Source organism: Homalodisca vitripennis, chromosome 5, assembly GCF_021130785.1.
Source record: "Homalodisca vitripennis isolate AUS2020 chromosome 5, UT_GWSS_2.1, whole genome shotgun sequence".
Classification (NCBI taxonomy): domain Eukaryota; kingdom Metazoa; phylum Arthropoda; class Insecta; order Hemiptera; family Cicadellidae; genus Homalodisca; species Homalodisca vitripennis.
Genome location: NC_060211.1, coordinates 104452102 through 104470570, shown reverse-complemented (window position 1 = coordinate 104470570; position 18469 = coordinate 104452102). Strand labels below are relative to the sequence as shown.

The 18469-nt window shown below is 30.9% G+C and overlaps 1 protein-coding gene across 8 annotated transcripts in view; it reads right to left on the bottom strand.

Moving 5' to 3' along the window:
• The window catches only part of LOC124362631 (phospholipid scramblase 2), a 78266-nt gene that overhangs the window by 41922 nt on the left and 17875 nt on the right, over positions 1-18469 (bottom strand). The window contains exon 1 of one of the 8 annotated variants that reach the window (XM_046817300.1): positions 13857-13901. The exons of 6 other annotated variants lie outside the window; for them this stretch is intronic. In XM_046817300.1, the coding sequence (XP_046673256.1) occupies positions 13857-13869 (13 nt within the window). In that variant the 5' untranslated portion in view covers positions 13870-13901. Of the gene's footprint in view, positions 1-8476; positions 8622-13856; positions 13902-18469 lie in introns of those variants that run through there. One more of the 8 variants, XM_046817301.1, reaches the window with a different exon arrangement.

The following is an 18469-nucleotide window of genomic DNA, read 5'->3' as shown; positions in this document are numbered from 1 at the left end:
CGTGAATAGCCTCTCGAGTACTACGCAAGTTCAGAGGTTTCACAACCTGTCTCAATTGTTCTTCTCTTAAGTATATGTTCTCAGTGATGAATTTACTATAGTTCTGGTGTTGAATATCATTTTGTCTCTTGATTTCTTTGTCTGGCGATAGAATAAAAAATGAGATGGTGAGTTTCTAGGTGCGTGAAATGCAGCTTCATCTGATTCTTTAGACTGGATCTGAAAAGCTTCCTTAGTAGTTATTTGATTAGAGCTATTGGTCCAGGAGGCAGCTGTCTTCACATTGTTAATGTGTTCTCTAAAGAAATCCTCGTGTGACTGCCCTTTTCTTAACTTTAATGGCTGAGGAAGGAGGCTTACACTCCCTTCTAAATGCTGGAGCAGGGTGATGAACCTGAGCCTCAACAACTATGATGTCATAATCTTTATGATCACTCGTAGGAGAGGGGTTCTCCTTTGAGTAAGTGTCTTTGGTCAATGAGTTAGTCTGCTTTATTGCCTGTAAATTTGTCGTGTGTGGATAAAATTCTTGTTCCACGTTTGTTAAAGACAGTTTTTCTGTCGGGGTTTGACTGATTCCCCCTGTCAACCCTGTTGCCTGAAAAGTTGTCTTGTGGCTAGAATCCTCTGTCAGAGTTTTTAAGGACAGTTTTTCTGTCGGGGTTTGACTGATTCCCCCAGTTAACTCTGTTGCCTGAAAAGTTGTCTTGTGGCTAGAATTCTCTGTCAGAGTTTTTAAGGACAGTTTTTCTGTCGGGGTTTGACTGATTCCCCCTGTCAACTCTGTTGCCTGAAAAGTTGTCATGTGGCTAGAAGTCTCTGTCAGAGTTTTTAAGGACGGTTTTTCTGTCGGGGTTTGACTGATTCCCCAGTTAACTCTGTTGCCTGAAAAGTTGTCATGTGGCTAGAAGTCTCTGTCATAGTTGAAGGCAGTTTTTCTGACTGGGTTTGGCTGGTTTTCTCTGATAATTCTGTTGCCATTAAATTTTTCAGGTTGTTAGAAATCTCTACTATTGTTTTTACTTTTTGCTACCTGCAGAGAGACACTGAAAATATTCTCTTTTTTTATCAGATGTTTTAGGTTTATTAACCTAGGGATTGCCTGGACTTTTGGTTTTGTTTTACATTGTTTTAATTTTCTTAGGTCTAGGTCTAGACTAGAAATTTTACTGTTTTGATCATGTTCAGTTCTGAGCTTTTCACTAAGCTGAGCAGAAAGTTCCTTAATCTTTAGTTCCATTTCATCTTGCCTTTTACCTAGCTGCTTCATTTCAAAGAGTAGGGGTATGGCTGACACAGAAGCCAAAATTCCGTCATGTGTTTGGGTTTCTACTGTCTTGTAATATTTTGGATTTTTTGTTTCAGTACTGAAAAATAAATTATTTTCTTCATTTTTAAGTTTTACAACAGTTTTTTCCAGATTGCTTATCTTTGCTGTATATTGTGCTAGCAGTTTAATTTGAGACTGATCATGGTCCTCAAAAATATTTTGTAGCTCTACCTAGTCTTGTTTTACTTTTCTCTAGCTGTAGAAATGTGTCTTGTAGTTTATCTTGAAGTGCTTCAATTTTAGTTATATAGTTTTCCTCACAGGAAAAACACAGTATAAAGGACTGGACAGAATTTATAACTAAGTAAAAAATTGTCCATCTTTGATAAATCAACATATCCAACAAAGTAAGTTAATCACATATATAGGTAACTCACTGAAAAATGTCATATGAATAACTTTTAACTGTATAATCAGTTTGTATACAAATTCTGTGTTTTTCTTGTTGCCATTAAGATTACCCATACAACCAAAATAAAAATGTTAATGTTACCTTTAATTTTTAATTTTTGATCTTGATTTCAAAGTAAATAGTATTCTTCTTTGAACCAAGAGAAATCTATATATATTAAGTCTATGGAACCTTTCAATCAAGAACTATCGCTTAGACAAACAGACAACGTTTCAAGAAGGATCAATCAAGTAGCAATCAAGGTGGTTTATATCTATCAAGTACAACACTACAAAACATTGAAACATAAAGCTATAGTTATATTACAATGTACTAAAATACAGATATATAAAACTAATAATTAAGTCTTAATAATTTCAGATACAAAATGTAATTTATGAGATAGTTATCAGCATTTTAGAAAAGTTATACTCCATTATTTTTGCACTTAAATGTACCATTCATTAACTTTAAATTAAATACAAATTATTAATAGATAAGTAAGAGCTATTAATTTTATAATTTTGATACACATTCAATTATTGAAAACCCCAAATTAATAGTTTAATTATTCGTCAAAATGAGATGAAGAAGGCCACCAATAATACATGGGTTCTTTCATTAGCATTTTGCTTTAAACGTTTTAATAAAAAGTCGAGACAGAACATCACGTGAATTAGGTCATGAGACGGTCTTGTGGTTAAGCCAACTGAACCGTTTACAGATGATATTTTTCAGGAGATGAGATTGTGATTAGGGATCTACTGGTGTTAGAAAATCTTTTTTAAAAAACCTCATAATCACAACATGAAAGAATCAGTCATAACAATTGAAGAATCATGTCCAACCTAAACACCTAGTGCGTAAAATATATGACAAAAATATAACCAAACTCTTGTTGTTGTGGTAGGCCTACTTGTAGTGACTAGAAAAACTTAAACTGAAGATTCGTCGACACATTTTGTTGATGGCTCTTAATCTTAAAACGAACCACTCTAATCATCTCAAGATTTGACAACTAGTGGTAAGCCTATGTATACTTGCTGTTCTATTTGGAACAAAAAAATCTGGAAATGCAAAAAAGTACATATCCTTTACAGGATTGTTGCAACAGGAAACTAGGTTGTAAGATTTGAAAGGCAGTTTTTCAACTCGAAGCTTGCAAATGAGACAGTACAGGCAAATAAAATGATTAGTGTAGCTACATGGTATATTTCAACGAATTTTAGAATGACCTCTTTAGCCTTTACAAAATGCAAAAATTAAACAGCTTAGGTGTTGGATTACGTTCTTAAAAAACTGCAAGACACGTATCTGAAAAATGAAAAGAAGAATTCTGAAACAAATTTTATTAATGACTGGGTCAGTTATCATTTTTAATAGATTAATCAACAAGTTTTAGAAGCAAAAGCATTTTGATAATTAAAAAAAAGTAAGTCAGTAAAAGAACTCTACACATTTTGTATTCCCCAATGTAGTTGAACTATCTGATAAAAGACACAAGAATATAGCAGAGAATCTCCTTGATTGCTTACGCAATCGTGCAGAGAACAAGCAATTTAACAGTTGCTTGTTAAAATGATGTCATATCCCAGATTTTCACTAAAGTTAGCAATAATACATTACATTCTAGCTACATTATAGCTGACTTGTCTATGCTTTACAAAATTATGAAACAACTGTGTTCTATGCAAACAAACTTGTAAGAAGTGTCCAGGGTTTCGAGGCTGTGGAAGAAACTTTAGAAATCAATTAAGGTGAATTTGGCTTGTTCCACTCTCATAAAATTAAACCCCAACAATCAATCATCAACAATTGAGGATAAGTGTTGTAAACAAATTTAAAAATGAGTGTTCACAAAGATTTCCAACCACAAATCCTACCACGTGCTGTATCAAAAAACTTAGAATTAATGCTTGAGGAAGTAAAAGTGATCGAACGTGATCACGTGACCTACTGACAAACCTGTAGGTTTTATAGAAATGGAGATTGAAAATCTGTGTAAAAGGTTGAAGGCAAAATAATATCATATTTTTTTGTGTTTCTAATTTTATTAAGATAAATATATTATTAAGAGTATTATATATATAATTTGAACAGGCGAGTAACAGAATTATTTACTTCTGATTAATAAATGAATAGTTTTACTGTATTATAATAACTTAGTAACACAAATCTTGACATATACAGTATATAATATTTTTAATTCTCTAATAAAATAAATATTATAGAGAAACAAATTGCAAGTATGCATGAGGTAGCAAAAATGGCTCAACACTGGGAAATAGTTACTCAGCACTTGAATGATTTACTAATACAGTTCTTCTGGTATAAAATGACTGCTGTACTATTCTTCTCTATAACAACACTTTTATTGGTTTAAACAATTTTTAGTTACTTCAGTGGAAAACATGGACCAAGTCGTTGTTTTGTGATGGTGAAACCATTTTGAAATTTGTTGTGACGGTGATAATTTGAATGGATATAGTGAATATTTGTATTGACACTAATTCTGATAGGGCAATATGGAACTACTACACCTGCACAAATATCATCACAAAAAATTAGTACATATTACTCAAAAACAATCTAGTTGGTTTTACAGCTCTAACAGTATTTATTATTTTAGGATTGATTAATAAATAACAAAACAATAGTGAAATCTGTGGGAGTCACGAATGTAACAAGTCATGTGTCTTGCATCAGTGTAGCGAATTAATTTGGTCTAGTGCCGGAAAATAACAAGAACAGAAGAGGGTTAAACTAGATGACTTATATTGAAAGAAAATAATTTAGTACATATATACTTGTATATTCAAAGAAATATGAGATAATTATTAACATTTCATCAATCTTCAGGTTCTATAGTGGCAGTCTAATAAATTGAAATTATATGTTTTAGAATACTATATTATTAAATTTTCAAATATTAAACTAAAATGTACAGACATTATTTAAACATAATTTTATTAGAAATGCACAGCCTCGAAAATTGTTTAATATAGGTAAACAATAATAAGAATAAGCATAAAAACTTTATTTTGCCAGAAAAAATGTCATACAAATAAATTGGCACGTCACAATTATTATTATACAAGAGAATAGCAATACTAAAAGTCATTCATAGGCCAAGCTTTGTCAATATATTCTTCACAGAATAAAATTATCTTTTAATGAGAAAATTATTTAATAATAAACCTTTGAACACTTTTGTAGATTTTATTTGTATAATGTACATTTCGGATTCGAAGAATCCATCTTCAGTAACTTCACTGTTGTAACTACGCAGAAGATGACGAGGATAGAACTCCCCTCCCCCCAAGAGCCTTAAAAATTAAAATATTCATATGCCATCCATGCAAATTGTTTGAAACACTCCAGTTATACGTTTTACTTTTTACGTTCATAGTGATTGCATAAAAGTGTGCTACAGACGTAATATTGAGCATGGTTATGATGTTTATGTCTTATTCTGTTGTCTGCCATAACACTGCGCAAGAAGCATTTCTATAACAACCGCACATCACACAAGTAGTTCTGGCACTTTCTATTAGATATCAGCACTTCCTTCGTTCTCTGTCATGAGTGTTTGCACCTTGGTGAGTTCTCTGTAGTCGCTCAATGCAAACAACTACAGCGTGTTGTTATAGCATTCATCCGTCTTGGAGTATTTAATGGTTTTATTTTGACTTTTTATTGTACCATGGAAATATCCTACGCACAATTAGGCACAACGCTTTGTTTACAAGATGATGTCATGAATACGGATAGCAAATATGACTCAGTAGACAATATATACAAAAATCAATTTAAAAAAAGACACTATAAATAACTTTTTGCATTAAAAAAGTAATTACAAACCTGTCTCTGTAAACATGGTAAAAAAATCAGCAAAACAACAAAGTTTAAGGTACAAAAATAAAACTGTTAAGGCGTTAATTAGGCCTAACTAATCAATACATTTAGATTTACTCCATATGGAGCAGTGTTATATGAAACTTATCAGATTCATCCCTCCCCCCCCTACCAAGCCAAGTCCTAGTCATGCTACTGTTTTGTGAACAAACCAGCTTATTTACTGTAGTGTAGAGTTAAAAGAATGAAAAATATTTCTCTTACATAGGTCACTGATAAGGAGTTTATTTTTAGTAAGTGACCTTAGTACTGTGGGATTTCCCACTGTTGACAATTCCTGGGATTGTAGTATCATGTAATATTTGTTACTCATGATAGTATCTCCATTGCTTCAAGAACTAGATGTGTTAAATCTTGAAATGTGTTTACATTTTATTGGAAGATATTCTTCTTACAAACAACTATGAGAATGAAATTATGAACAATTATGTTAAGATTGAATCACAATTTTTTGTGGTAATGAAAATGCACAAAGCACAGTGAATCCACAGAGAACTGAGTTTTCCTAGTTGATTGTTAGCTTATTGTAAGATATGTGATTTCTCCTTTGTGCTTGCCCTTCATTTACCTTCGAACACTAATGTGTAGATCTATCAAAAATTCATGAAATCAGCAGTACCTTCGAAAGTAATAGAACTAACTCATTGATCATTTTTTATCTTTTCATTCTAAAGTGAGGAACATTAAAGAGTTTCTTGTAAACATTCCTGAAAAACTCATAATTTTATGGAAATCATAGTATCAAAACAAAAATCTTTAATTTCACTGATTTTTTTAATCAAAAGCTGCCTGTAAATTTGGTATAAAAGTGTAAGCTGCAAACTAACCTTTAAAACTAATTATAATTATAAAATCTGGCGTATAAACTATACGCCATATAAACTATATCGAAACCACAAATTTGCTATGTGGCACTGTGCGATACTCTAGGTAAAAAACCTTTGTTTTCTTCATTTCAATTGAGGAAATAGACTCGATTCATCTGGACAGTCATTGAATGCAACAGAGTACATCCATATTTTGATATTAAAAATAAACAATGGAGAAAATAGTCTACATCTTATTTAAATATTTAGAACAACAATTTTTGTCAACAGAAAACCCAGCAGTTACTTTTATATTTCTAAATACAATGAAAACCTACATCATAATCATACTTCGGTCAAGCAAAATAAAAAACGTGTCAACGAATTTACTTTATGACTTAAGAGTTACAGTTTTCTTCTTCAGGCTGCCACATTGATGGTTTGAATATCATGGGAGACAACTAGGGGATGAATAGGAATATATTTTGAATTCTATTGTAAATCTTATGTACTCTCTCAAGCAGTTACTTCCAACTTTTGATCTACAATAAATAGTCTATTTCTCTGTAGTTTACTCACAGTAGATTTGAGTTTCCTTTAAAGGTATGTGTTACATAAACGCTATACTGATCTATAGGGCTCATATCATATATCTTATAAAAGACTATCAACAGGGAAAAATTTAGTTATCCAGGAAGTACTTCAAGCACATGGAATTCTATGCAGGCCAATTGCTCCATAGCATCATCATCCACTGCCCCATTGAGTTGTCTTGACAATTATTTGCCATACATATCAATGTACATGTCTTCAAAGGTACCTACAGTTTTCATATCAAACATACAATCACTATTCATCTTCATTAATATTTATAGACAGTTTTCTTTAGACAAATTAACAATTAAATTACATCTTATAGCACAATTATTATGACAAATCTATGGGTTTTTAGGAAATATTGTAAAAAACTTTATTGCACACATATTTCAAAGTAAAAAAAAAAGTTTCAAAGAGTTCGTCCTATTACTTTCAAAGTTACAATTTATTTCAAAAGGGTATGCACATTGCGTTTCAGAGGGGAATCAAGGGAGGAACACAAGGGAAATTTGGGGAAGTTTTTTGGGAAATTACACATCTTATAATAGTTTCAACCTTTATTGACAGGGCTAAAAGTACTAAAAAATATGATCACTACAGAAAGCTAAGTGACTTAAGACTTTGCTTTGTCACAATGTCGATTGCAGAAGAGATCTCTCTATCTCTTACTATTTGTTTACTTTATCCATCTCTTTAAACCAAGAATTTCCCTTGTGTTTTCTCTATACTGACAGCCCTATTTTATTAAGTGATTTACAAACGGGTTTCTCTGAACTGTTTTACATTGTATAGAGTGTAAATTACTTTAATCATTACAAATGGAACTCACAACTTTACATGTTGTTGGTGGAAATCAAAACCTTTTTAACAACAATTCAGTGTTCACAGAGGGACAGCTCACTAAGAGTCAAAGAAAAAGTTTTAAAGGGAGCATAGGTCAAGTTGAAAGGTCTTTATTGGTTCCAATGCCACGAATCCAAACTCAAAAGCATGAAACTAACCAAAATGGCATCTGACTGAGTTTAAAAACATTGTTATCAGTTGTCATATTATTTACTCGACAGTTTAAGACAGGTTTTAATCTTTTAAGGGCTTATAACTCAGGTGATCGTAAAAATATTTTATGAAAGCTTGTAAACAAGTAGCATATTTTAAAGTCCATATTTTTCTCAAACAAATCTATAAAGAATCAACCATTAAAAAATAGTGAATAGAAATTTGTTCATACGGCAAATTAAAGATTTTATTAGTAAAGCATAATTTATATTTATTTGTTATCAAGATGCCACAAGTCAACTCGTGGTTACACAAGAGACTAGTAATGCCACAAATCTTATCTCAAAAAGTGTATACATTACAAAATCACATCATATTATAGAAGTGAAAATTGAAATTGATGACTTCTTAATGAGAACAAAAGACATTTCCATATCTTACCTTTACTCATTGCTTATATTCTTCAATTTTTTAATTCCTTATTTACACTATTTACCACAGAAATAACAAAATTTACTACAATATTCTTTTAGTAAACTACTACAGGATGGAAGTTAAACGCTGCAGGAATAGTACTGTTTAGAAGCAAACAATCAATTAATTTGTGAAAGTAGTGGACAGCTGGGTTTCCCAGTTAGTGAACTTTAACACTAACACTAATGATAGAGAACAGCCAATCACCATGTTGCAGCGTATTAAAAATAATATTATTTTCACACTGCAGTTTATTTCTGTGTCATAGTGATGGTGCTTTAAGAGTACGAGCATTTATGAACCATACCATTTGGGTGATTGCTATATGTGAACTTCTATGAAATATAACTAAAAGGTATATACACACTAGAGATAAGAGATGATTGATTCTCTGTAACATTTCCGGCTGATAAGATTTCTATTCCATGAAATGTAACAGATACTTATTATTTATTGCATATTACAGATAAGGGATTCGCAAAAACTGTAATCAATCAACTGTGTGACTTTAACACTCCTGAAACATTATGCTACAAAAAATATCAGTAAAATAAATTTGTATTTATTGAAGTTAAAATAAAACAAATACTTATAAAGTTTATTGAAGTTATAATATATATATATATATATATATATATATATATATACATATATATAATAATGTAATAATTTTAAATTTCAAGACCAAAATTACCTTCTCAAACTAAAGGAACTGCTATGGGGACACGGATGGCTTCTTCTTGCGTCAATATTTTTATGGGACTATTGGAAAAGGATTTGTTAACTAGTCAAAATTATAAACCTAAAATTTGGTTCAGGTACATAGCTGATATTTTTATAATATGGCAGCATGGTATCAAAGAACTTAACGACTTTCTTTTTAATCTCAATAAATTTAGTATTTTAAAATTTACATGCTCTATCTCACCAGATTCAGTAACATTCTTGGATACTGATGTATTTATTGAAAATCATAATTTGAAAACAAAAATTCATGTCAAAGACAGTAACAAAATGCAATATTTAAGAACTTAATCTACCCCTAAGAGTTTATGAATAAGGGCAAAAAATCTTTGTAGCAATAAATCTGACTTCCATAACTATATAAACAGACTGTCCAATATACTTTTTGAAAGGGGGTATTCAAAACATCTAGTTGATAGACAAATCAGAGCATCTAAAAACGATTCCAGTGCTATTAATCCAAATGATCCTAAATTTATTACTTAATTTATTACTCCTGGCCTTCATAAAATCAACAAAATTCTAAAGGTTTCTTTTCCTATTTTGGAATCTTCCCCTGAAACTAGAAATTTATTTTCTAAGCCCCACAAAGTAATTTTTAAAAAACCTCCAGATTTACAAAACATTCTCTGTAGACCGAAATTAAACTATGAAGGCAATCCAAAAAGTAATAACATCAAATGTAACGTGTGCAATCCTTGTAACAAGCCAAGATGCGGCATTTGTAAGATGTTAATAAATTCTAAATTGTTTAAAAGTAGTACAACTGAAAAAGAATATCCTATTAACGGTAACATTGATTGCACTACAAACAGCGTAATTTATCAACTAACCTGTAAATTCTGTTCCAAAGACTATATTGGATTCATGCGATTCAACACAATCACAATAAATTAGAAAATTGCTTCAGCCTAAAAAGAATTAACCATTTAGAGCCAAATTCGAATACAGTACTAATCTGATAAATTTAAGAAATGTTAAAATCGCACATCAATTAATTTTAAAATCAAGGCAACCAGATGGGTTGAACCTAAGATGATTCTCTTTTCCTTCTTATAAAAAAATTTAGTTCTATGTAAACATTTACAAACATTCTACATACAGCTGATTGGAATCTTGTTGTTTATGGTATTTATTGGTTAAAATTTAATTTTGGTAATGTTTTTAACCCTACATCGGGCGTTTCCTCCGTGTATTTTTTATTATTAAAAATAGTACTACTTTTCTGATGTTGGCAGTATTTTCCCGCAGTGTACTTCACGAGCATCTTTCGGGGAAGCAAACAATAGCCTCCCGCTTATCTTTCTGTCAGTATGAGGTCTACTTCCGTGCGAGACTGGACGATTCCTCCGTGAGCGCCCGATGGTGTGTTTGTAGTGCTTGGATGAAATCTCCGTGAGCGCCTTATTGTGTTTAGTTTTTATGGAGTAATAATCCGTGTGCGCCTAAATGTGTGACCTGTGATGGTTTCTTTTTAATTTTTACAATATATTTTATTTGAATTTTGTGAAATGGAGAATGAAGACGAAAGACTTGTCAGTACAGTACCCGTGCTAGGGAACATTTCAGTACTGTTTGTGGAGTGAACATTGTCGTTATAAGAACCAGAAGGAAAATTTTTTGAAACTTTGTGTAGTGTTTAAAAAAATTTTTAGTAAAGAATAAGTTTTTATTTCAGAGTAATAATTGACATTACAATTGTATAATATCTCAAGAATTGAAGTAAGTTGTTTTTGTAAGAAGTTAAAAATTAAGTTAATTTCCATATATAATTACAGTAGGTTAAACATTTTTACAATTAATTGCATTATTCCTTAAAATAAATCATGTTGTTATTATACAATATCATTTTTTAAGATTTTGAATTTCTTATTTGGAAAATTCATTATATAAGAGAGTAATTTTCATTTAATTTATAAAAATGAATATATTACATTGTAATATTAAATCAGTATGAATATTTAAACTAATAAAAACTGTTTAAACGACTATGATATCCATTATTCGCTAACCTGGAGGAAACCTCCGTGAGCGCCTGATGGTGTTTCTAATTTTAAGCGCCTGATGGAGGATTAATTCTTGGTTTGGGTTCTGTTTGTATGTTTTTAATTCAGTGTGTTTCTGATGAAGGGTTCTGAGAACTCAAAAATTAAAACACGAGCACTGGATATTATGTTTTTGTCTAAACTTTAAAGTACTTAGAAGAGTATTTATATATATATATATATATATATATATATATATATATATATATATATATAAAGAGTTCATATGTTTTATTAGTTATTAGTTATCAATTAAGGACAACTAAAACGACATATCCAATAAAACTTATGAATAAACCAATAATAAAAAGTTTAATTAAACTTTGCTGTGAGTGCATGCCTCAAGTGTGAGTGATGACACGACTAGCAGGCTTGGCCAAAAAGCGTCTTACCCAGACCCCCCACCACTAGTCCAGTAGTGGGACCCAACAATGATAATCTCTTATAGTGAAAGTAATTCTCTGGTTATATACATACACCTTATCGTAATACACATACCTACACTTCCTGCCAAAATCTTCAAACAATAGTTGTTATTTTATGTTCATTCTACGATTCCCTCTGTCATTTCTCTATGTTTTGTTTTTTTAATACTTTAATATTTAAAACAAGTAAACCTACAGCAAAATTACAGAGTTCAAGTGATGTTTGGAAAGTAATTTATGAATATTTTGAACCACTATCACTGATCTGCGTACTGTTTTTGAGTAAAAAAAAAGTAAATTTGTTTCCATTGGAATGTTTATTGGAGAGCCAATTAAAAATTTCAAATTTCAAATCAACACATTCCAGATTTTTTATGAGATGAGATAGAATAAAAATTTGTAAGTCTAAAGTACTAAATGTCTGACTGAAGTGTGAATTAATAGGTAAACAGTAACTTTTCGTCTAAATGTGATTTGACTTTTATTATACTGTAAAGTCTGACTCCAAGCATGTTCACTAAGCTACTTATACCTTGTTTTGGTAAAATCAATTTTGAATAAGAGTTAAGAGCAGTACATTGATCTACGGCGTTGCCTCTTTCTAAATTTAAAGGTAAGTTTATCATCAAACCGTCATGATCAGAATAGGGAAAATTTAAAATTGTACACAGTTTTTTGGAAATTTTGTTGACACAGAATGTTATGAATTTGTATTGAGAGGTTGTTGTTCTGGGTCAGGTCAAAATTTTTATTGAAATCTCCTCCGATAATAGAAATATCACTAGACCAACGAGAAAGGAAAGTCAGAAATCTATCAAAATTTTCAAGAAATATAACTGGATTGCCAGAAGGTGAATCCAGTAGAAACAAAAATTATGCTCAGATTATCTATAATGACCGCTGCAGCTTCCAAATCAATTTCTGAACAAAAATGACTCAAGCCGCAAATTCCAACCAGCACATAATTTTGAGTGAGGATTATAAAATCCTATTTTCTGTAACTTTAGGTTTTACAATATTTTGTAATGGCTCAAGATAATAATTTCACAGTTAAAACTTGTTTAACTTAAATTAAATTTATTATAAGCATCGTAGCAGTAATTCTACAGCAATAACTTAGTTTTAAAAATAACCTTAAAAACTAATTATACAATGTGTTTAAAAATTCTTTAACTAATTCTTCCTGAAAATTATTAAATGGTTAAAAAAAGTATTTGTAACTACACCTCTGTCACAATTTGATTAGGATCTGAAGGTCTGTATTTTTATCATTCCCATCATTTTATAAACTCATCATTCCAACCAATTTATTCTACAATAATATGATTCTGCAACGGCTAAAACTTTATATCAAATTCAAAATAAATATATTGCTTAAAAATGGTAACTATTTAAAAATTATTATGATATATATTACACAAACCAACATACCACTAACATGAGGGATTTAAGAGACATCTTGGATAAACCAAAAAAACAATACATTTGGTACCTTGCTTATTAGCACCTATTGAAAAGATGAAAAAATACACTATACTAATAGTAACACATAACATTGTTCAATTAAATATAGATAACTTATGTTTATGATTATGATTGCGATGCTTATGATTATGATAATTAAGATATGACTTATGTTTATGTAGACAATAAAACTGTATTTTCCCTGCTATTGTTTTATTTGTCATTAACTGTTAGCTATCAACAGGAAGGATTTATCAACCGTTTTCTTCTATATTTTATGTTTATAGTCATTTTTGTAATGTTAGATTGTTTTATGAAATTTTATAGTGCCTTTTGAAACCCGATAAATATATCTTATAAATAAAATATACATATATATATATATGTGTGTGTGTGTGTGTGTAAATCATATTTTTAAAGTAAAGAACACACACAGGCAGACACAAAATAAAGGAAGATATGATGTATACAGCCAAAGGAGCCATTAACCTAATTATTTTTTATTAGTAGATTTTCAAATATCCTTTACACTTTTACTACTGAAAATCTTACATGATAGTTATAACTGAACCTGTCATTCAACAGTGGCATAAGATATATTACATTTTAACTTAGGTCAATCTTAATGCTAAGTACATTCATATAAAAACCATTTATTACTACACTCACCACCTGACGACATTTCCTATCCAGCACAGACCACTCAATAGTACATCCAACTTTTGTGACAGATATGATAAGAATATAACTGATAAGATAGTAGGCTTTCCTAGAATTCTCTGAATGTGGTTATGAATGGACTCCTAAGATAAATTGGATATATGTTATACTCATTCATCAAAATGGTAAATGTTTATTACTATTGTTTTATTATCAAACTAACAAGTCTTATCCTCCTTTTATGCATTTAATAGTTTCTATATTGACATATCTACATATTATTACAATTACTATTTCACAAAACTATTACAGGCTTATTTATCTGTGACTTTTCAGTTTACTAATTAAATATTTGTTTTGGTACATAGGAAATGGCAGTGGTTGTGGTTGTGTGTGAGTATGTGCATCCGTGTGTGTGTGTGTGTGCTCGCGCGCGCGCGCGCGAGTGTGTATGTCAATAAGCTGTTAATAACATTAGTTACCTGACAGATCCTATATAAAATTGTTCATTGTCTATCCGTTTTTCTTTGTGATAACTCTTGATAGAAAGATCCGAGAGACTTGAAACTTGGTACATAAGGTTCTCTTGGTCAAAAGAAGATTTATTGATTATCAGATCATTTGGTCAAAGGGCTGCAAAGTTACAATAATCTGCGGAAAAAGTTATTATAGTCAGTTTGATAAAGACTTTCATTGCATTCTGTCGGATCCTTTGATAATCTGTTGTATTGTTTTATTATTACTAAAAACACTTGTATTAGTGATGTAATTTTTTCATGTGTAACTTTCTCAGGACTATCATGCGTTATACTTTCTGTCATGTTGATAAATAAGTGGGAATAGACCACGAGACTGTACGTTAAAATAAAAAAAGTAGAGATACTTCCAATTATTCACATTGCCTTCCTCACTCAGAAGAATTAAAAAGTGTTTATTAAGTGAGGTTTATATTGATTCAAATATACGCTTGTATGAATTTTATAATAAGTACTTGTGTGTAAATATATTCTCCATAGATGTGCAACCAGATGAGCTACTTAAAATTTGTTTTTAAGTGTTTAAACTGTATAATAATGTCTAATGTAGTACTTTTATTGTGTGTGTGTGTGTGTGTGTGTGTGTGTGTGTGTGTGTGTGTGTTTTACAGTTTATAGTTTTTATAGTGTCCGTTATATTAAAATTGTTTATTATTTATATTGGATAATCAACACAAATGTGATAAAACTTATAGATAACAAGACACTAGAAAATGCTGACAGTATCTATGACATTGATAGCAAACATGAAAATAATATTCATTCCGAGATAAGTGAAGAGTTCAAACAGCAGATTCAAACTGAGTTGGAACAAGATCTAGAACTGGTTATTACTAGTACAAGTCGTATGATACAAGATAATGTTTACGAAAATAAAACTTTGAAAGTGGAAGCAAATACACAAGGTGCACAAATTAATGGAAGTGTTTAAAAAATTAAGGTAGGAATATAGAAAATGGTTATAGGAGTGGTCTGACATGGATGTAAGTTTTAATAAATTGGTTTAAGTAAATGTGAGAGGTTTTAAGCCTTCTATAGATCTGTGCTACAGAATTGGAATATTCTGTGTTATTTTTACAGATAATTTTATTAAAGATATTACAAATTAAACCAATCCAAAGGTATACCAGGGGGGGGGGGGAATTGGTTTAATACATAAGTTGAACAAAAAGTCGGTATGATGGTCATTCAAGTACTCTTTCTGAAATGAATGTCTTCTTTGATTTATTCATGAAATCTTGGGAAGCAAAGTCCAAAGCAAAGCATGGTAAATAGAAGACTATGTAAACTATGAACTTTATCTTAGTTGAACATTTTGTTTAAACTAAGATTTCAACTAATTTTGTTGAACCTACATGAAGGTCCATTTCACGTTGGCCCTTCAGACATAATTGCTTCATACTAAATTATTAGTACAGATGAAAGCACAACACCACTCAAGAGCAACATTATTTCAAGATTTTTAATAAGTTGGACAAACCTATTACAAAAGAATAGAATCTCCAAAGAACAAATGATAAAAGTCATACACTAACAACTCATGGGATGCCTAATGCGATATCTTCACAATACACTTGGCAGAGGTTCTTTACAATATAAGATCTCATAACTGGAACGATAATGCAAAACAGAAAGCAGAATGCCTTCAACGACCAATAAAAAAGAAAATTGCAACAAAGTAATTAAGCCTTTTCAGTTAAAACTAGAAGAAAGTACACTTTCTGAAGACATTTCTCTTTTTATTTGGAATGATTTCAGTAAGGTAACAATACACTCAACATACTCAGTAGAGACTGTGGGGTGAATAATAAAAGCAAGTGAGGAAAACATGGAGAAGCCAACTGTGAATTGCAGACACAAATCAGTGGAGGCATGGATATAATTATTTAGTAAATATCAACCAATATGCATTCGTAAAAAAGTCAATTAAATAGTAACAAACAGTTGTTTTCCTAATATAGACTATGGTTTATCACATAATTCATATTAGTCAAATCACAACAATGTCAAAACAACAAACCATTCAGGAAGCAACTTGCCAAACTATTATTACGAAATACAAGTAATTTTAACAAAAGAGCCCTCTTATCCATAGGAAAGAAGATGAGTGGTTACATTGAAACTTCAACTCATTTAGCTCCTTGTTGACAGAAAAACCAAACACTGTATGTATTATTTGCAGTCATAAAAGTGCAGGAGGAATCCAAAGAGCAGCAAATTTATTCAAGATGTGTGACAATCAGCCAAGTCTTTTTGTTGTACCATTGTTTAGAAAAATATACTAACTTCACAGCTTAATTCCTGAGAAAAATTTATTTTAAATAGTAGCATTCTATGTTGACTGTTTTTTTTCTATTGTATCTATTACTATTTACTGTTTTATTTATTTAGCAAATTCAAGTCACTGTTTTTGTCATATCATTAGCCTTCAATAAAACACAACATTGGTATTTGAAAACCATTTTTGCTTTTGACTGCTTAAACCCCAGACCTCATTACATTTATAGATCGTAACAATAATCTGACACCAGCTGGTATGGCATTTACGGCTGATAATGTCCAAGCTATCAGAGAAACCACAATGGCCAGTGCCACTGGCCATTCAACATGAGCAGTACAGTGTTGTGAAAACCTGACATGGAAACAGTGGTAGTCGTCACTGCTAGTCATTCAAGTGCAAAGATTAAAATTATCTTTACCATGACCTAAACCCTACAAATGTTATAAAGTTAATTACTATGCAAACAAGTATTACTTGCAATCTTACCTTTAGAGTGTGGTATTCTTAGTCTGTAATCTCATTTACTGATTCAAAATTGATTCACTTTGCTAAGAGCAATGTAATTGATGTTACCCTCATCTTACAGGGTTTGTCCAGCAAGTAAAGTCAATGAGTCGATTATACAAAATGTATTAAAGTATACAATATATCAATTTTTTATCAGTTATAATAAACCTCTTCCTTATTGCACATCAGCTCCAATGAGTTTTTCAGCCATTGAATGGGTGACGATAGGCCTCGTCCAGAGCGTTTGTTAAGGGCGTGATGTAACCAGCATAGATCCTCTCAATTGTCTTGAAATGCTTTTCTTTCGTAAGTTCAAGCAAAGAAACATAAAGATTGAGGAAGCTACACCTGGACTGTATGGAGTTTATGGAATTGTTGGCAACAACCATGTTTTAGCGACAATATTAATGTAAAGAAAAGCACAGTATACAGGCATGTCGTCATAATGCAACTTCCAGGCTATGATTCCATAACTGAACCTTATGTTTCAGTCTATAAAATAATGCCTTCTCAATTGTATCAGTTACTACAATCTTGTGATGAGAGTCCTTTAATATAAAAACCTACAATGAACATCATCTTGATTTTTTATCTTCTAATCTTAGCCTCCCACATGTGAGGCGATACTCTGATGATTGTCTTTTTGTCTCAATATCAAACTACTCTTTGTAACAACATCTTCTAAACCTTGTGTCACCAGAACATATGGAAATCTGACAGAGAATCTTTAAATCTATCTTGATCATTGGAACAAATTTCGCTATAGTCTTGCCAGGTTTAATGTAAAATTGGTTTCCATCAGTTACTTCAGATAACAAAGACTAAATTTAGACATAGTCAGAGACATTCTTTATTGCCATTAAACGTGAGATGCAATAGGCAGAGTCACATAACAACTTTAAATCTAACCTAATATCACAGTAAACAACAACTTCATTGTAAGTTATACGTCAGAACAGAAAATTTGTATTAATGTTAACATAATCATAAAAGCAGGAGAACCTAAGCAAGCGCTTGTCAATTAAACAACCGTGTGTTAAAATAAAATATTAGTCAATATCAAAGATTAAAAACTGAAGTTAAAATGCATGGTTAAAATTTTTAAGATAAAACAAAGATTAAAATTTAATAGTTGTCTCATCAAAGTAGAATTTAAAAACTCTTTAAAATCATAACAGGATTTGCTAAAAGCCAGTTATACATAACATTCTTAAATCTAACATAACTTATGTGATGAACAATTGGTGGCAGCCTATTAAATAACTTAATGCTCTAACATTGTGGGAAGACATGGTTTT